This window comes from Dama dama, chromosome 21, assembly GCF_033118175.1.
Source record: "Dama dama isolate Ldn47 chromosome 21, ASM3311817v1, whole genome shotgun sequence".
NCBI lineage: Eukaryota > Metazoa > Chordata > Mammalia > Artiodactyla > Cervidae > Dama > Dama dama.
The window spans coordinates 1,875,252-1,895,777 of NC_083701.1; the positions used below are offsets into that span (position 1 = coordinate 1,875,252).

The window sequence follows — 20,526 nt, forward strand, 5'->3', positions numbered from 1 at the left end:
ATAAACATATGGGCATGGGGAGAGGGGAGGAGAGGATGAGATGTATGGAAAGAGTAACATGGAAACTTACATTATCATACATAAAATAGCCAACGGGAATTTGCCACATGGCCCGGGAAACTCAACAGGGGCTCTGTATCAACCTAGAGGGGTAGGATGGGGAGGGAGATGGGAGGGAGGTTCAAAAGGGAGGGAATCTATGTATACCGATGGCTGATTCATGTTGAGGTTTGACAGAAAACAACAAAATTCTGTACAGCAGTTATCCTTCAATAAAAAAAATTAAAAAGAAAAAAAAAGGGTCAGTCTAGGAATTGTCCACAGAATGACCCTATAAACTGTGACCCCTGTGACAGCCATTTGAGATCCCAAACTCAATCAGTTAACAGGTAACTAGCTGAAGGAGTTGTGTGGTCCTTAGAATACAGAGTGCAGGATTCATCGGCGGGTCTACAAAAATCAATTGTATTTCCATATACTATCAATGAACAATCCAGAAGTAAAATTAAGACAATAGCATCAAAAAGAGTAAAATATTTGGGAATAAATTTAACAAAAGATATGCAAAACTTATGCTTTGAAAACTATAAACATTATTGATAGAAATGAAAGAAACTCTAAATAAATGGAAAATATCCTGTGTTTATGGATTGGAAGACTTAATATTGTGAAGATAGCATATACTCCCCTAATTGATTTATAGATTCAATGAACTCCCTTATCAGAGCAATAAAAGAAACAATAAGTTGGATTTCATCAAAATTAAAAGCTTTTGTGTTTCAAAGCACACTATCAAGAAACTGAGAAGACAAAATGGGAGAAAATATTTCCAAATCATATATTTGATAAGGGGCTTATATCCAGATTATATAAAGAAATCTTACAACTCAAAAACCAAATAGTTCAATTTAAAAATGGACCAAAGATCTGAACAGGAATTTCTCAAGGACGATATAAAAATGGCCAATAAATACATGAAAAGTTGCTCAACGTAATTAGTCATCAGGGAACTGCAAATTAACATCAGAATGATATATCCCTTCAAACCCACTAAGATGGCCATAATCAAAAACTCAGAGAATAAAGATTGGCAGGATGTAGAGGAATAGAAATGCTCCTACATTGCTGGTGGCTTATGTAAAATCATGCCGCTCCACTGGAAAACAACCTGGCAGTTCCTCAAAGAGTTAAACATAGAGTTATAAAGGATACAGCAAATTCACACCTGGATATATAGTCAAGAGAGATGGAAACATATATGTACACAAAAACTTGTATGTGAAGGCTCACAGCATCATTATTCATAATAACCAAAAGGAGGAAACAAAAGTCCATGAACTGATGGATAAATGAATGTAGTACATCCATTAATGGAGTATTATTCATCCATAAAAACAACCTCCCCCATCTCCCACCTAGAAGTACTGATTCATGCTACAACATGGATAAACCTTGAAAACATTATTCTAAATGAAAGGAGCCAGCTATAAAAGCCACTTATATATGAATCCACTTATATGGAATGTCCAGAACAAACAAATCCATAATAGCAGAGAGTAAATTAGTGGTTGCTTAGAGCTGAAGAGGATTGAGTGGTAGGAATGTGATTGCTAAAGGATTTCTTTTTGGGGTGATGAAAGAGTTCTAAAACTGATTATGGTGGTGTTTGTACATATCTGTGCATATATCAAGAAATATTAAATTGTACACTTTAAATGGGTGAATTGTATGGTATGTATGTGAATTATATCTTTTGTTTGTTTGTTTATTGCCCTTGCCTTGTGGCATGAGGAATCTTAGTTCCCTGACCAGGAATTGAACCTGTGCCCTCTGCGTTGGAAACGCAAAGTCTTAACCATTGGGCCACCAAGGAAGTCCCATGAATCATATCTTAATAAAATTGTTATTAAGAGATACCTGAAGTAACAGGCGAATTTGGCCTTGGAGTACAAAATGAAGCAGGGCAAAGGCTAACAGAGTTTTGCCAAGAGAACACACTGGTCATAGCAAACACCTTCTTCCAACAACACAAGAGATGACTCTACACATGGACATCAGACGGTCAATACTGAAATCAGATTGATTATGTTCTTTGCAGCCAAAGATGGAGAAGCTCTATACAGTCAGCAAAAACAAGACCGGGAGCTGACTGTGGCTCAGATCATGAAATCCTTATTGCCAATTCAGACTCAAATTGAAGAAAGTAGGGAAAACCCACTAGACCATTCAGGTATGATGTAAATTAAATCCCTTATGATTATACAGTAGAAGTGAGAAATAGATTCAAGGGATTAGATCTGACAGAGTGCCTGAAGAACTATGGACAGAGGTTCGTGACATTGTATAGAAGGCAGTGATCAAGACCATGCTCAAGAAAAAGAAAGGCAAAATGCTTGTCTGAGGAGGACTTACAAATAGCTGAGAAAAGAAGAGAAGTGAAAGGCAAAGAAGAAAAGGAATGATATACCCATCTGAACGCAGAGTTCCAAAGAATAGCAGGGAGAGCTGAGAAACCCTTTTCTAGTGATCAGTGCAAAGAAATAGAGGAAAACAATAGAATGGAAAAAACTAGAGATCTCCAAGAAAATTAGAGATACCAAGGGAACAGTTCATGCAAAGATGGGCACAATAAAGGACAGAAATGGTATGGACCTGACAGAAGCAGAAGATATTAAGAAGAGGTAGCAAGAATACACAGAAGAACTATACAAAAAGGATCTTCATGACCCATATAACCACGATGGTGTGATCACTCACCTAGAGCCAGACATCCTGGAATGCAAAGTCAAGCGGGCCTTAGGAAGCATTACCACGAACAAAGCTAGTGGAGGTGATAGCATTTCATTTGAGTTATTTCAAGCTCTAAAAGATGATGCTGTGAAAGTGCTGCACTCAATATGCCAGCAAATTTGGAAAACTCAGCAGTGGCTACAAGACTGGAAAAGCTCAGTTTTCATTCCAATCCCAAAGAAAGACAATGCCAAAGAATGTTCAAACTACTGCACAACTGCACTCATCTCACACGCTAGTAAATAATGCTCAAAATTCTCCAAGCGAGGCTTCAACAATACATGAACCAAGAATTTACAGATGTTCAAGCTGGATTTAGAAAAGGCAGAGGAACCAGAGGTCAAACTGCCAACATCTCTTGGATCATAGAAAAAGCAAGAGAGTTCCAGAAAACCATCTACTTTTGCTTCATTGACTATGCCAAAGCCTTTGACTGTGTGGATCATAACAAACTGTGGAACATTCTTTTTTTTTTTTTTTTTTGGAACATTCTTAAAGAGATGGGAATACCAGACCACCTTATCTGCCTCTTGAAACTTCTGTATGCAAGTCAGGAAGCAACAGTTAGAACTGGACATGGAACAACAGACTGGCTCCAAATTGGGAAAGGAGTACATCCGGGATGTATATTGTCACCCTGCTTATTTAACTTATATGCAGAGTGAGTGAGTGAGTGAAAGTTGCTCAGTCGTGTCAGGCTTTTTGTGACCCCATGGACTATGCAGTCCATGGAATTCTCCAGGCCAGAATACTGAAGCGGGTAGCCTTTCCCTTCTCCAGGGGATCTTCCCAACCCAGGGATCAAACCCAGGTTTCCCGAATTGCAGGTGGATTCTTTACCAGCTGAGCCACAAGGGAAGCCCTATATGCAGAGTACATCATTTGAAATGCCTGGCTCAAAAAAAAAAAAAAAAAAAGAAATGCCTGGCTCGATGAAGCACAAACTAGAATCAAGATTGCTGGGAGAAATATAAAAAACCTCATATATGCAAATGACACCACCCTTATGGCAGAAAGTGAAGAGGAACTGAAGAGACTCTTGATAAAAGTGAAAGAGGAGAGTGAAAAACCTGGCTTCAAACTCAACATTCAAAAAATGAAGATCATGGCATCCGGTCCCATCACTTCATGGGAAATAGATGGAGAAACAATGGAAACAGTGACAGACTCTATTTTCTTGGGCTCCAAAATCACTGCAGATGGTGACTGCAGCCATGAAATTAAAAGATGCTTGCTCCTTGGAAGAAAATCTATGGCAAACCTTGATAGTGTACTAAAAAGCAGAGATATTATTTTGCATATAAAGGTCAGTCTAGTCAAAGCTATGGTTTTATCAGTAGTCATGTATGGATGTGAGAGTTGGACCGTGAAGAAAACTGAGCACCAAACAACTGATGCTTTTGAACCGTGGTGTTGGAGAAGACTCTTGAGAGTCCCTTGGACAGCAGGGAGATCCAGCCAGTCCATCCTAAAGGAAATCGGTCCTGAATATTCATTGGAAGGACTAAAGCTGAAGCTGAAGCTCCAATACTTTGGCCACCTGATCGGAAGAACTGACTCCTTGGAAAAGACCCTGATGCCGGGAGAAGGGGACGACAGAGGATGAGATGGTTGGATGGTATCACTGACATGAGTTTGAGCAAGCTCTGGGAGTTGGTGATGGACAGGGAAGCCGGGTGTGCTGCAGTCCATGGGGTCGCAAAGAGTCAGACACGACTGAGCCACTGAACTGAACTGAAAATTGTTATTAACAAAAAGACTCATTGACGGCATTTAGGGTTGCAGTGAAGACACTGTCAAGGTTCAGGAGCCAGTTAAGTGCATCCCTGGATGGCACTGCACGCTGTGTGGGCACAGCTCCTGGGGGAGTGTATATCTACTGCTTGGAGCCAAGACTGTTGTGGCCTCAGTCGTGGACGCAGTGTCCACAGGTTTTTGACCCATAAAGGTCAGCGATGAGAATCTCAGGATCAGCCTGTTGAAATTTTGGCTGGGGGTGGGGATACTTGAAAGCACAGAGTCCTCACCACTGGACCACAGGGGATTCCCATGAACAGGAGTGTCCTGAGCCAACAGTGTCCTTGATCCCAGATTAAGCCTTGATTTAAGGGATTTCAGTCCTATAGTTTTGTATTCTCAAGCAAAATGTGCAGGTGATTGATCGTTTTAACCTTATTATAATTTATGTTTTACTGATTTAGATTTGTGAGTTGAAATGTTCCTAGGTACTTTACTACATGTTTTGTTGTTTAGTTAATTCGTATCTGATTCTTTTGCAGTCCCACAGAGTATAGCCTGCCAGGCCCCTCTGTCCATGGGATTTCCCAGGCAAGAACACTGGGTGTGTTGCCATTTCCTTCTTCAGGGGATCTTCCTGACCCAGGAATGGAAGACACATCTCTTGCATTTGGAAGCTGGATTCTTTACTGCGGAGACACCAGGGAAGTCCCATGTTACTACACACAGTATTAGAAACTTAAAGAGCGCCTAGATTCACTTCACTTATTTATTTTATACATAAGAATTGTTTAGGGTTCAGAAAGCTTTGTTTGTTACATAGAACAATTAAAGTTTTTTTCTTTTTTAAAAGCAAATGTCTTATATTTACCAATGAAGTTTACAGTGTTTTAACTGTTTCCTACTCGGGTCTCCTGCCCCTCATCGCGTCGGTCAGCAAGTGGCCGCCATATGGTCCTGCCCTCGGGCAAGCCCAAGCGTCTTCTCCCCGGCCGGCCTCGGGCTCTGGGCGACTGCGCCTTCGCAGCCATCGCTCCGGGGCCTGCCCACCGTCCGCGGCCTCGCCGGCCTCCGGCCTCGGAACCCTGCCTCCCGCACGAAAATGCCGGCCCCACAAGGACCCGGCCCGGCCCACACCCGGGTAAGGGCGGCCCGGCCACCGAGACCCCAATCCTCGTGGGGACGGAGACGTGGGACAGTCGAGGTGGCGGAGGTCCAGCAGGGTGCCCGAAGAGGGTTGGGCGCCCTGGTGGGCCCTGATGGGGCGGGGCGCGAGCGTAGGGGCGGAGCCAGAGCAAGGGGTCCGCTCGAGGGGCGGGGCCTGTGGGCGGAGCTAGAGTCCAGGGGCTGCCCTGGGGGCGGGGCCAGAGGGTCTAGCAGGGAAGGTGTTGCTTAAGGCACGACCTCGGAAGGCCCAACCGACCAGTGAGCAAAGGCTGCCGGAGCCAAGATTCAGAGGGCCAGCGAGCGGGAGGACGAAAGAGAGGAGGGTGTTGACAGATCCTGAGAGGCGGCGTGTTCTGAGGTGGGGGCAGAGGTCCTGAAAGGGAGGCAAGGGCTGAGGGTGGGCTTGGGTCCTGGGGGGTGGGTCCCTAGAGGGGAAGTTCTGAGCGGGGAGGGTTCTGAGGGAGAAGGATTCTGAGCGGGGAGGTTCTGATGGCGGGTGGGTCCCGAGAGAGGGGAGGGTTCTGAGGGGGGTGAGTTCCGAGGAGGGACGCATCCTGAGGGGACTGGTTCTGAAGGGAGACAAGGGTTCCAAGAGGAAGGCAGTTCCTGAGGGAAGGATGGCTTCCCACTAGGGGTGGAGCTAGGCGGGCTTAGGTTAACTCCCTAGGGTGGGGTGTTGGGTCAGGGGTGGGGTGTAGGGTTGGGGTGGGGGGATCGGGGTAGTATTAGGCCCGAGGTAGGAAACTGGGACTTGGGGGAGGATGGGTCCTGATGGGGGGACCACAAGAACACCTCCTGAGGTGAGGAAGGAGGCCCTGACCTGGTGACAAGGTAAAGACCTTGGGTTAATGAAAGCTCCGGATTTGGGGGAGGCAGATGGAGATTGTGTGGAGCAGTGCTGGTAAAAGGCCTTTTGAAAAGGGGGGAAAGACTGCTACCTGCCTGAGGAAACTTTCACCAGCCTGCAGACCCCAAGGGAAGACAAGGGGCAGCAGGAGTGGGGGCCTGGGTGAGGACAGGCTAAGGTGAGGAAAGAGTTTGAAGTAGGGGAGGGTGCCCAAAAGAAAGAGCAACAGAAGCTCCTGCCCTGAGAGCCCTTCCTAGCCTGACCACCTGCCCTGTCCTGATCACCTCTGTAGGGAGGAACCACTTTGGCGGGCAGTCACTGTTTTAATGACTTGAGCCTTCAGTGTAGTCCTCATTTCCTCTTTGCTCCAAATGCCTTGAATCTCCATCCATCTTCAATCTTCGAGACATCCTGACACAGTCTCTGAGCCCTCAGGAGCATGAGGCCCTGCAGTCTTAATCCCATCCTGGCTCCACCTCCCACCTGCCCCATTCACAAGGCCAAGGCCTAAATCTCTTGGCCTGTCTTCCCTGTGAAGTTAATTCAACCCATAGCCAATAGTTTACTGATTTCCTGTCACTCAGATTGCCCAGTCTGCCCACAAAGTTGTACCTTCTGCCTTGCTTGCAAGATCCCTGCCAGCCTCTAGATCTCTAGTACCCTGGTCTCTTTATTTTCATCTATCTGACAGCCCAGCTGGTTCCTGATTCCTTCTCTGATGTGCCCGAACTCTTGCTGAGACGCCCTTAGCTCTGCCTGCCTGCTTTCCCCAGTGTCTGCCCCCACCCCACCCATCAAATGCTACTGGAGAAGGTTGGTGGCTGCTGCCTGTATAATTCATATATGCCAGCATCATTTGGGCCCATTACACACCTCCCAGGTTCTCCATTCAGTTCCTTCTGCCATTTTTACTTTATTTCAGACTTTCCTCATCTTTTTCTCTCCACCACTGCTCTCAGAGAATGAAAGTTTTACAGAGAAAATTAAAGCCATGGTTCTGGAATTTCTTTAGCTTCCCACCTGGCATTCTCACGCCCCTTTCCTTCCTCCTTCCCTTCTCAGACAGGGGAAGAGATGTTCTTCCTTCAGTTAAGGCAGCTCTGCTCTAGAAAGTATCCCTTTTTTCTTTCTTATCTTCCCTTTACATCATAATAAACTCAGGTCACTGCCGTCCGGAAAAGCAGCTCTGGACTCCAGGCCCCTCTCCAACTAGTGCCCCTCCAAACCCTACTTCATGAACTAAGTGTCAACCATCTATTCTCTCCATTTTCTCATTCACTCGTCACCTCACCTGGAGGGGCTTTCCTACTTACGATGGGGTTGAAGTCACTCTAGTCAAGGTTAATAGTGCCAAACCATTAGCACTTTTCTTGCCTGACCTCTCAGGCAGCCTTTACTTTGTTGACGATTCTGTCCCCTTTGAAGCTGTCTCTTGGCATAATGGTGACATCACATTTTCGAGGTTTCCCTTGTCTGAATGTTCCTTTGCCAGCTTCTCTACCTGTCCTGACTCAAAGACTTGTTCCCGCAACCTCTTATTACTGTTCCTCTCTCTTCGCGAATAGTCTCACCCCCTCCTGTGACTTCAGTTATCAACAACTCTTGGATCTTTTCTCTCTAGCCCTGACTTCTCCTTTGAGCCTCAGGCTCATATCTCCACTGCCTCCTAGATGCTCCAGGTGGGTGTCTTGAGAATATCTTAGAGCAAAATACAACTTATTCTCTTCCTCCAAGACTGGATTTCCTTCTCCCAGGCTCATCCTCATCGAGAACACTAATGGAGGCTTTTATATAATATGTCAAAATAGTTAAAAGTTATCCATCAAGCAAACAAACTATTAAATTATGTTCTATCTGCTTACCTGAAAAATAAAGCCCTGTGACAACCTGGAAGGTCAGATTTGATAAGACTCTTGTACTCCCTGGGGTTCTGTGCCGGAATGTGGTGGCTTGGGGAGAGCCACCCCCTGGCCCCTGGGCCTCATCCTACACCCCTTCTCTTCCACCTGGGCTCTGTCCTGCACCATGAGGGGCCTGGCACACATGCTGTGAGCACCCACAAGCCCAAGCTGACATCCTGTGTTCCTCCTAATGGGAGAAGGGTCAGAGGACTAGACTGCAGGGTTTAGGAGGTTGTGCTGTGCACAAGAGTAAGGGAAGAGAAGAGTAAGCCCAGAAAGAGGAATCGAAGGTCAAATTCATAAGAGCATATTGAGACTAAGAGCCTGACTCTATGAGGAAGGCCAAGCACAAGGAACAGGCAGGGGGAATAGGCAGCGTGGGGAGGTGAGCGGCTGAAGATCTGCTGAGGCAGCTGCAGAGATCAGTCCCGGCCGCTGTGGGAGTAGGGGGCTAGGCAGTTCCAGGAAGTGATGCCCTCAGTCCCCTCAGCCAAAGAAACAGACACATTCTGGACTCTCATCCCTGACATCTGAGCTGTTCATTTTCTTACTAAGTCACTTGACTCAGTCTCTCGCCACCGCTACTTCACACCATCATCTCCTACCTGGATGACCCAAGAGCCGCAGTCTAATTCATTTCCCTACCTCACTCTCATCTCCCTTGACTCTATTTCCCCACAGCAGCAGGAACAGTCTTTCTGAAGCACAAATATGATTACTCCTTGTAGGAACCCGCCAGCGTCTGCTCACTGCCTTTGGGAGCAGGTCCAGGCTCCTCAGTATGTCATTCATTCATTCACAGTCCTCGGCATCTGAGCCCTGCTGGCCTCTAACTGCGTTAGCACCTCTCACTGACCCCAGCTCCCTCAAGTACACTCACAAATGCAAGCAGTACATACACACCTCACACTAGCACATAGCATAAACATACTCTAATACCCACACACCACACACTCATACATGTCCCACACTAAAACACACATTCACAAACGTACTTACACATACTATTCTATTGTATCAAAGTATATGATTATCCACATACTATACACTTAGCAACTCACAAGACACTCACATATGCCACACATACTGCACTCACACATTCACACGCACACACCTTTTTTCATACTTGTACAACACACACTCCCAAGGCACACATATTACGCATACTATTCACTTACCCACCTATACCACACACTCCACACATATATCACACTGTACACTCATGGGTCATACACTCTAACACCATGTTCACATGCTCACACACACCCCCCACTCTATAACCACACCCACACCCACACACTAAATACCATGCACACCGAAGGCTTTAACCACACAATCTATTTCTCACTCCTGCAACCTTTGGCCCAGGCCTTTGCATAGACTATTCTTTCCCCTGGAATGTCCCTTTCCCCCTTCAGGGCTGGCTGTCTGGGCTCATCACCAGAAATCTTTTCCTAGCCCTCCAAGCTTGACCCTTCAGAGTTGGGAGAGCAGAAGTGTCCAAGAATTCTCTCAAGAACCAAACCTAAAAGGAGAAGACTTGCTTGGTTAGCTTGGGAGTTGGGAATCACAGTCTAATTTCTTAAAGTGTTCAGTTCAGTTCAATCACTCAGTTGTGTCTGACTCTTTGTGACCCCCATGGACTGAAGCATGCCAGGCTTCCTTGTCCATCACCAACTCTGGGAGCTTACTCAAACTCATGTCCATTGAGTTGGTGATGCCATCCAACCATCTCATCCTCTGTTGTCCCCTTCTCCTCCTGCCTTCAATCTTTCCCAGCATCAGGGTCTTTTCAAATGAGTCAGTTCTTCACATCAGGGGGCCAAAGCTTCAGCATCAGTCCTTCCAATGAATATTCAGGACTGATTTTCTTTAGGATTGACTGGTTGGATCTCTTTGCTGTCCAAGGGACTCTAAAGAGTCTTCTCCAACACCACAGTTCAAAAGCATCAATTCTTTGGCGTTGTTTTCTTTATAGTCCAACTCTCACATACATATATGACTACTGGAAAAACCATAGCTTTGACTAGATCTCTGCTTTTTAATATGTTGTCTAGGTTGGTCATAACTTTTCTTCCAAGGACCAAGCATCTTTTAATTTCATGGCTCCAGTCACCATCTGCAGTGATTTTAGAGCCCAAGAAAATAAAGTCTGTCACTGTTTCCACTGTTTCCCCATCTATTTGCCATGAAGTGATGGGACCAGATGCCATGATCTTAGTTTTCTGATTGTTGAATCTTAAGCCAACTTTTTCATTCTCCTCTTTCACTTTCATCAAGAGGCTCTTTAGTTCTTCTTTGCTTTCTGCCATAAGGATGGTGTCATCTGTTTAACTGAGGTTATTGATATTTCTCCAGGCAATCTTGATTCTAGCTTGTTGCTTCATCCAGTCCAGTATTTCTCATGATGTACTCGAGTTGAGTTGAGTTCAGTTCAGTTCAGTCGCTCAGTCGTGTCCGACTCTTTGCGACCCCATGAACCGCAGCACACAAGACCTCTCTGTCCATCACCAACTCCTGGAGTCCATCCAAACCCATGTCCATTGAGTCAGCGATGCCATCCAACCATCTCATCCTCTGTCATCCTCTTCTCCTCCTGCCCTCAATCTTTCCCAGCATCAGGATCTTTTCCAATGAGTCAGTTCTTCACATCAGGTGGCCAAAGTATTGGAGTTTCAGCTTCAACATCAGTCCTTCCAATGAACACCCAGTGTATAAGTTAAATAAGCAGGGTGACAATACACAGCCTTGATGTATTCCTTTCCCAATTTGGAACCAGTGTGTTGTTCCATGTCCAGTTCTAACTGTTGCTTCTTGTCCTGCATACAGATTTCTCAGGAGGCAGGTCAGGTGGTTTGGTATTCCCATCTCTTTAAGAATTTTCCACAGTTTGTTGTGATCCACACAATCAAAGGCTTTGGCATAGTCAATAAAGCAGAAGTAGATTTTTTTTGGAACTCTCTTGCTTTTTCGATAATCCAGTGCATGTTGGCAATTTGATCTGTGGTTCCTCTGCCTTTTCTAAATCCAGCTTGAACATCTGCAAGTTCACGGTTCATGTTCTGTTGAAGCCTGGCTTGGAGAATTTTGAGAATTACTTTGCTAGCATGTGAGAAAAGTGCAATTGTGCGGTAGTTTGAGCATTCTTTGGCATTGCCTGTCTTTGGGATTGGAATGAAAGGCAGGACTTTTCCAGTCCTGTGGCCACTGCTGAGTTTTCCAAATTTGCTGGCATATTGAGTACAGCACTTTCACAGCATCATCTTTTAGGATTTGAAATAGCTCAACTGGAATTCTATCACCTCCACTAGCTTTGTTCTTAGTGATGCTTTCTAAGGCCCACTTGACTTTGCATTCCAGGATATCTGGCTGTAGGTGAGTGATCACACCATCGTGATTATCTGGGTCATGAAGATCTTTTTTTGTATGGTTCTTCTGTGTATTCTCGCCACCTCTTCTTAATATCTTCTGCTTCTTTTAGGTCCATACTGTTCCTGTCCTTTACTGTGCCCATCTTTGCAGGAAATATTCCCTTGGTATCTCTAATTTTCTTGAAGAGATCTCTGGTCTTTCCCATTCTATTGAAGTGTAACATTTCTTAAATATTGTATCTCCTCGAGCATATAATTTTTGTTGCCCTGTCTGTTATCTCAGAATCATGGATGATAGACCCTTTCAGAGGAGAGAGACCTTTGTGCTTGTGACCAGTAAGGGAGGACTGTGAAGCCCAGGTCCAGACCACAGCCAGGCTGGGAGGTGGGAAACCCAGTGTGTGGAAAGCAGGGGGAGGCAGCTTCCAACTGGAACTGGACTGTAGGGGAAGGAGCCCAGACCTGAGGGGGAGTAGCCTCAGGTCAAAAGGTCAAGTTCTTAATCAGGAGCATGCCTAGGTTAGAGTGAGCTGAGTTCTAGGGACTCCTTGGCCTGATTACCACTTCTGCTGCTGCTGCTGCTGCTGCTGCTAAGTCTCTTCAGTCATGTCTGACTCTGTGCAGCCCCATAGACAGCAGCCCACCAGGCTCCCCTGTCTCTGGGATTCTCCAGGCAAGAATACTGGAGTGGGTTTCCATTTCTTTCTCCAATACATGAAAGTGAAAAGTGAAAGTGAAGGCACTCAGACGTGTCAGACTCTTTAAGACCCCATGAACTGTAGCCTACTAGGCTCCTCCGTCCATGGAATTTTCCAGGCAAGAGTACTGGAGTGGGTTGCCATTGCCTTCTCCAGATTACCACTTCTAGTGGAGAGAAAAGCCCAGGTGGGCAGGCTGGCTGGAGGGCAGGGCCTGAACCAGACTAGGAGCTGAGATGGGGGAGGATGACCCAGCTGAAGGTGTTCTTGGAACTCAGAAAGAGGAGGGTTATCAGTCCCAAGTGCCATGCAGCGACTTCCCTGGCAGTCCTGTGGTTAAGACTTTGCCTTCCAGTGCAGGGGACTTGAGTTCAATTTCGATCCTTGGTCAGGAAGCTAAGACCCCACATACCTCACAGCCAAAAAACCAAGTGGCATGCAGAGTTTGAGAAGGATGCGGCACCTAGGAAGCCACCTTTCTAGAACAGCGGAGTGTCAAGGTCCGCCGCAGAGCTATAGAGCCTTAAGTGGTAGAGACTGAAAGAGCAGAGTCCTCTTTCGGCGAAGGAGGCTGGCCTCACACCTGTTGATGAGCGGAGTGGAGGTGGGGGCAGCAGGATGGCAAGGAGCAGGTCCTTTGAGGGAGTGGGGGTCTCCATAGGGGTGCATGGGCGCCAAGTGTGGGTGCAGAAGTGCACTGGGAAGGAGGCACACAGCTTTCTCCAGGACAGGAAGGACATTGCAGAGAGGGAGAAGATGTGGATATGACAAATGCGAAGGCATTTCGTCACCTCCTTACCAGCATGCTCTGACACCCTATTGCCACACCCTGGCAAGTTCTCTGATTGCTTCAATACCAGCCATTCTGTGCTCACAGCTTTCTGTTCTTTTGGTACATCCCTTTTTGCCATCCCCACAGTCAACTGGCTTCCTGGCCTCTGGCCCAGTCCCTAAGCTCCATGCCTAGCCCTGAAGGTCATCACTTTAACTGCTTTTCTGCAAACAGCTCTAACTTCTTTGCTGGTTTTTCTGTCTCACCCCACTCTCAACATCCTCTCCAGCCCCAGGGGTGTCATGCATTAGTGATTTCAAACCTCAAGCCTCAGTTCTGGTTTCTCTCCTTGGCTTTTAGACTCAGGTGGCTAGTTGCCTTCTGGTCGCCTCTGAGTGGAGAGGAACGGGGGAGAGGCCTGGGGTGCTGAGGGAGGGACGGAGGGGAGGGTGGAGGGGTGGGGTGGAAAAGCTGAGGGTGGGTGCTGTGTCGGGTCCAGTGGGGCAGCATGTTTGGGTTTCAGAGCTGGAAAATTCAGTGTGTGGAGCTGCTTGCAAGTTCACCTGAGGGGAGGGTTCGGGCAAGGGTTCCTGCTGTCAGGTGAACGGGGCTGGTACCTAGTTTTGTCCTTTTATCTTGACTGTCCCATGTCCTCACCCCTCCCCTCACCAGGGGGCCTGTGGACCCCGAGTTTGTTGCTGTCTACATCCTTCCACCCAGACCTGAACACACAGACTCCCTCCCTTGTGATTACAGTCTCACCCTTCCCTCCCTGCTTTTCTTGAACTCGGGCCTCTTGCAGTTACCCTGGTGTGGAGATGCACTGGCCGCCGCCTCACCAAGCCCGCTGCTGAACCCGCTGATGCCCAGGCCGCCCGCCTGTGTCTTGATCGCTGACTTGAGCTCATAGTTCTCCCGAATGAGCCGCACCAGCTTCTTCAGTTCCTCATTTTCCTGCACCAGCCTCTCGATCTGATGCCGAAGCCCCTCATAATTGGTGAGTAGAGACATGCCCCAGGGCAGAGGGAAGGGTGCGGCCCTCAGGAGGACGCTGCACCTGGAGGCTGCCCAGGGCCTCGGGCCTTGCCCGGGCTGGAGGAGGGCACCAGAGTTTGCAAGCCGCAAGGCTGGCCCAGTGGGCCTGGGTATTATGAGGTCAGAGGCTGCACCTCCTCCGTGCTCTCTCTGCTCTAACAGGCTCAGCTCTCAGTGCCTCCGGGACTATGCGCCGGCCCCCTGCAGCCTGGAATGTTCCACCCCTTCCCTGTCCAGCCAGCTTTCCTCTCAAGGTGCCTCCTCTGTGGAGCTTCCCCATCGCTGCCCTCTAGGCTGCCCCCACGGATGTGCCCTTTGTCACAGCACTTGCCTGGGCCTATGCAGTTAGCTCTTTAGCCCGTTTCACTCACTTCACGTCGAGGGCAAGGACTGTGTGACTCACCAGCATCCAGCAAAGGGCTGGGTGCCGTGAAGGTAGATGACCAGTGAACATCTGTTGAATGAAAGCTCGCCACCTTCCTTCCTGGAGAGGGTGCCCTTTCCTCGGGATCTTGGATTTAGTTGTCAGCCTCCTCCTGGAGACATTCTGTCTTGGACACCTGGACACCAGGCTCTGCTTTCTTCTGGCCCCAGGTGCTCAGAGCCTTTCTCTGGTGGCTGGCCCAGGGGCTCCCTTGTCCAGGTACTCAGCTTCCTACAGCTTGGAGTTTCCGTTTCTGTTGACTCAGCTCCCCTATTCCAAATTCCCCTGTGGTGCCCCTCCTGTGCCCGCTATTCTCCGGATTCTTGAATTTTCCTATTGTCCTTCAAGAACCCAAGACTGTATTCCTCATCAGTTTCTAACAACGCAGATTTCTGAGTCCTTATAGCACTTCCCTGTTTTAGAGCCATCTACTGAGAAATTTGCAGGTCTAACCTTGGCAGCTGAGTGAAGCCATGTCCTCATGACCTCCACTGGTTCTGCGAGTGTCTGCTCTTGAACAGGAGGAGGTGGTGACATCTTGGTATAAGTCAGAGTGCTCACACTTGACAAGAGAGTGGGGGTGAGGACACAGTCGAAGATCAGCCAGGGCTGGGGTCAGTCTGAGCTGAGCATTCTACCTGGACCTCACAATGGGAGGCCTACCCCCACCCTCCTCCAACACCCAAGACTGTAATCCAGGCTGAATCACTCTGGCCCTGGGGACCAGGGCTGAGCTTTCTTCAGAGGAGATCTCTCCATGTGCTCTGCTTTTAATAGAACATCTCTGCTGGGATCTCCTCCAGCGTGTGAAAATAAGCTTATCATGGTCCAAGCCTCTTCCACCTCCAGTATTATCTCACTGTTGGCCTCTCCTTGGGTTGATGCCTTCTTTGCCGTCTGTGATGCTTACATTTTCTGGGTCAGCTTGGCTGGGCTATGGTGCTGCCTAGGAATTTGGTCAAACACTAGCCTAGTCATTGCTATGAAAGTTGACTTTAAAGTAAAGTAGATTATCCTCAATCATGTGCGTGGGCTTTATATTGGGTTAACCAACCAAAATCAATCATTCAAAAGCCTTAAGAAGAGAAAACTGAGGTTTTTCCAGGGAAGAATTAGTTATGCCTCAGCACTGTTTTAGAAATTGTCTGAGTTTCCCGTCTGCTGGTCTGCTCTGCAGACTTTGGACTTGCTATTTCCAATTGTGTGAGCCAGTTCCTTAAAATAAATCTCTTAATATGTAAGAACTCTGATACACCATCTGTATTTCCCTTTGTACCAGTACTGCTTTCTTTATATATATATATATGTATATATATATATATATACATATATATATATGTATATATATATATAGTGTCAACTGTATGGAGGGCATTGTGCTAGAAATTGAGGGTTCAATGTCATAATCAGGCATTGTTCCCACTTTACTGGCCATATTGAGTACAGAGGAGAGCAGCTGTGAATTGAACAATCACACATAAATGTCAAATTACTGCTGTGATGAATGTGTGGTGCCCAGAGAAGGTGGGTGGGTTAGACCCAGTCAGCTAAGGGTAGCCTTTCCAGAGGAAGTGATGATTGAAATGATATGAGGGAAGTCTCTGGTGGGAGAAGAACTTTCTAGCAGACATGACAGCCCATGCAGAGGCCCTGGGGCAGTGTGCTCCACGGAAGGAAACGAAAGAGGCTGGCTGAAGTGATGGGCCAGAGGAGGGGAGTTGCTGATTGTGTGGAGGAGGACAGAGGGCCCAGAATTTGACCGGGTCTGGTGGCCGTGGGACTGTTGATCTTCATCCTAAGGGCCTTGTGAAAGCTTGAAGGGCTTTAAGAAGGGAGTGTGGGAATGGACTGGAGAGAAAGCTGCTGAGTGGAACACAGTAAGGAGGCCGCCATTTACCCAAGCAAGTAACGCAGGTGGCTTGAACATGGGTGGTGCCAAGGAGCGAAGTGGATGGGGTTGAGAAAATTTTGGTGGGTACTGGGTGGACTGGTATCCAGCATGGGTGTGAACAGGAGCAGCATCACAGTTGCTCGTATGTGTGCTAGAGCCGGTGGTGACACCAACCCAGAAGGAACAAGACCAGGTTTAGAGCAAAGACCCCGAATCAGGTTTGGAAGTGGTGCTGAGAGTGGGTGCCCTTGAAACCTCAAGGAGTTCATTCAAGGAGGCAATGCTTCCTGCTCCGGTCCCAGGGGAGAGCCCGCCGTATATGCTAGAAAGATATCATTTGGGGTTCATCAGCTTTTAGACAGCGAATGAAGCCACGGGAGTGGGTGAGGTCACCCAGGAATCAGTAAGTCAGAAAGGCAGGCTTTAGGCCTCCTGTGCCTCAAAGAGCGGCACAAGCCTGAAGACAGCACAGGGCAGCAGTGCCGCAGTGACTTGCCTTCCCCTCAGGCTCAGCAGGAATTCTCTGCAGACAAAGCTTCAGTGTTTTCCCACTCACTTGTGCTGAGTCAGACAGCCCCTGGTGTTGGGCCACTGGCTTTTGCACAGTTTGTCCCGGTTCAGATTTACCTCATTAGATTCTGCTCGGCGTGCCAGCTCGGCGAGGCCCTCGGGGATCTTTGCTCCCGTCTTGGCTGAGGATGCTTTGTAGGTTTAACAAGCTTCCTTTGAAAGCCATCTTCTCAAGAAGATGGTTGAAGAACAGGGACCTTTATTTAACCTGGAGACCTCTGTCTGCAGCCCCTTTCACTTCCCATACCCCTTGTGGGGAGGGATCAGTCGGCATGTGGCCAGTGCACATCGAGCAATACTGGCCACGTGATCATTTTAGCCCTGTTTAACCGCAGGGTCTGCGAGCTTGCAGTCACATCTGGTGCTGATGGGGAGCTCCTGGGAGGGATCTGCCCACTCTGTGCCCCACAGGGTCAGCTGGCTCCTAACTACCAGCACCCTCCAGTACTGCTGACAGTCCTAACACCCCCACCCCAGGCAGATGGTACAGACACCTTCTCCTCTGGGCGAGGCACCAAGGAACCACCCTCCAAGCACCTGGGCTTCCCATGTCCCCATGACCAGCCCATGCTTCCTGCCTTTTCCCAGTTGTCAAGGTTGGGGTTTGGGGCAGGCTGCCGAGTCTCTGGCCTGCTCTTCCTGCCTCCAGCCTCAGCCTCTCTGCACAGCTGCCAAGAGGTCTTTCTGGCCCCCTGTTGGATGCAGGCTCCACTTGGGGAACACTCGGGTGCTGTTGTGGGAGGACGAGGGCCACAGCACATACTGCTCTGCACCCCTGAGCTCGAGACAGGCCCTAGAACAAAACAGGTGCTCAAGAAACACACAAACTTTTTTCCTCTTTTCTCAAAGAATTCCCACCACAGAGCTGGAGAAGGCGCATTGGCTCATGGTAGAAACAGGCCAGGTGCTAGCTGAGTGTCTGAGGACGAGCCTCTGGGTTTCTGAGGGCACAGCTGCCCCTCCCTGCGTCTCGAGGCCTGGGGAGGCAGGGGCCTGGGAGGAGCAGGGGACTCTGCGCACCAGCCCGGGGTCCTGCCGGCCAGAGTCAGGGAGACAGCCTCAGAGGAAAGCCTCTCCAGGTGCTGGTTAGAGGCAGAGTGTTCTGGGAATGAGACCTTGTTCACCAACGGGGGTCATCCCATCACCCGTCGTAAAGGGTGGGAGTTAGAGGCCAGGACAGGGCAGGAGGGCTCTGTCAGGCCCTGGAGCCCGGCAGCATCTCCTGTAGGGCCCTCTCAGCCTTTCACGAAGCATCATCTAAGGGCAGCCGGAAGGAGGAGGGCGGGGCAGCGCTACAGAGAGGAGGGGCTGGGGACCCGGGCTGCTGGGGGTGTGTGGTTGGGGTTCAGGCCCTTGGACTCCAAAAGCCTCAGCCCAGACCTGTGTCACTCCTCACCCTGACCCTCCGTTGATGTCTGCTCCTACTGCAGATCCCAGTGTGGGAGCCTGCCTCAGGTCCTCGCATCAGCAGCGTCAGAGTGCTTGCGCGTCGGGCCTCGGCTTGGCCGCGTGACCCCAGCAGCCCCCATCTGCGTGCCTCTATCCCTTCATCTGTCATGGTGGGCGATGTGCTACCTCCTCCCCCTGCTGTGTGAGGCCCAAATGAGGTGACGTGTGTAATACAGCAAGGGCTGCGTCTGGCGCAGGGGAAGAGCTAAATGCATTTTCTCACCAGCCCAGAGATCTTGACGGCCTGCCAGGTGCCAGGCATATTGTGGGGACAGCAGGGAGCAAACAAGGAACCTCTGCTCTCTCTGGATCCTTTTCCATGGCCAGCAGCTGCCCAGGGCAGGGCAGGCCTGAAGCTGGAGGGGGAGCGGGAACCCCAAGCTCCCTGGCCCTGTTCCTTGACTGGAGGGCACTCTCAGAGCCTGGGAGGGGAGACAGAGGGGCGTGGAGGTGGGGGACCCTAGCCAAGGACTGCCTGCCAGTATGGGTGAGGGGTGACTGTGGACATGTGGCCTTCTGAAGCCTCAGTCCCCGTCAGCTGGCCCGTGATGCTATCTCACAAGGCTTCTGTCAGAACCATGCATTCGGTCATCTGCCCCACTGCCGGCGTCGCTGCCATCTCTCACCGCTGCCCAGAACCCAGCAGACGCCTGCTGCCTGCTGGCGGGTGCGTGGGCCAGCGACTGAGAGAAGGAGGTGAGGTGGTGGTGATGCAGGGCGGCGGGAGGAGGAGTGATATGGGGAAGGGTGAGTAGGTGGAGTTGAGGCCCGCAGTGCAGAGAGGCCAGAGGGCCCCTCTGACAGGCAGCTCTTGGGAGGAGACTGGAGGTGGGTGTGGGACAGGAAGTGAGGGTGTTGAGGGCAAAACCTTCCTGATTGAGGGACAGCCAGTGCAAAGGCCCTGGGCATACGAGCGGGTGTGGTGCACTTTTGAAGACCAGCCAGCAGGCCTGCAAGGTGGAGGGGAACGAGCCCTAAAGAGAGAGGTGGCCACGTAGAGGCAGAGGTGAGGTGTCGAGGGGAACGCAGGGACTTTGGATCTTACACCTGGTGAGATGCTGAGGCTCGGAGGTTGTTGAGTAGAAGAAGGAGCTTAACAGGCAGTTCACATGATGATATGACCTGGGACTGGGGTTGCAGGACCCTCGCCACTGTTAGGTCCTTGGGTCCACTTCCAGCACTTCCTGGGCTCTAAGTGAGCCCCACAGAGCAAGTTCACGGGCCCTGCCTGGCCCTGCCCCTGCCCTCGCTCCTCGGCCTCTGGGTAATGTCCCGACGTCCCGCCTGCCCGCCCCTCCCCACCCGCACCTCCTCGTACACGCCAGCTTCTGCCTGCCACATGCCTCCCCAGCCCTTGCACAGCTCCTGTGAGCCGTGTCCATCCCTTGCTCCAGGTGCCTCTGTGACAGGCCCTGGCCAGCCCTGCAGCTGAGGGCAGATCCGCTCCCAGCCCTCAGCTCAGCCCAATCTGAGTAGAACCGTCGGGGGCCTTTCATCAGGAGTCTCTGTGAGCATGGAGGGAAGTGGCAGGGGACAGGGCCACCTGGTTTTAGGCCTGAACCTGGAGAGCAGTGTTTAAATCTTTGCTTGCCTTTTGCTGGCTGGCTGGGAGAGACACCATGAGGTCACGGCAGGCAGGGCTGTCACCTTTGGGGAGTGAGTTTGTCTTGAAAGTCAGATGACCCAGAGGTGAGGTCAGGGCCTGCATGTGGGGCTCGACACCCAGTTGCGGTGACAGACTTTGGACACTCGGGATCTTCATCTGCCTACGCTCAGGGCTCGCAGAGGAACAGCTGCTGTAATGGGAGCAACTTGAGGCCGGCAGGCACACACCGGGTTGCGCTGATAAGGTCACCAAGCTGAGGGTCAGATAG

The 20,526-nt window shown here is 49.6% G+C and overlaps 1 protein-coding gene, 1 long non-coding RNA gene and 1 other non-coding gene across 3 annotated transcripts in view; 1 reads left to right on the plus strand and 2 right to left on the minus strand.

The window, feature by feature from the left end:
* Positions 1–14,294, minus strand: part of SPATC1 (spermatogenesis and centriole associated 1) — a 27,657-nt gene extending 13,363 nt beyond the window's left edge. The window contains exon 1 of the mRNA XM_061122776.1: positions 14,084–14,294. Coding sequence (XP_060978759.1) covers positions 14,084–14,294 — 211 coding nt within the window. The remainder of the gene's footprint in view (positions 1–14,083) is intronic.
* On the minus strand, positions 1,801–1,873 carry TRNAG-UCC (transfer RNA glycine (anticodon UCC)). The gene has a single exon. It is a non-coding gene; the product is annotated as a tRNA-Gly (tRNA).
* The window catches only part of LOC133042244 (uncharacterized), a 24,629-nt gene continuing 10,038 nt past the window's right edge, over positions 5,936–20,526 (plus strand). Inside the window, exons 1-2 of the long non-coding RNA XR_009689452.1 lie at positions 5,936–6,052; positions 14,086–14,280. This is a non-coding gene — a long non-coding RNA (uncharacterized LOC133042244). The remainder of the gene's footprint in view (positions 6,053–14,085; positions 14,281–20,526) is intronic.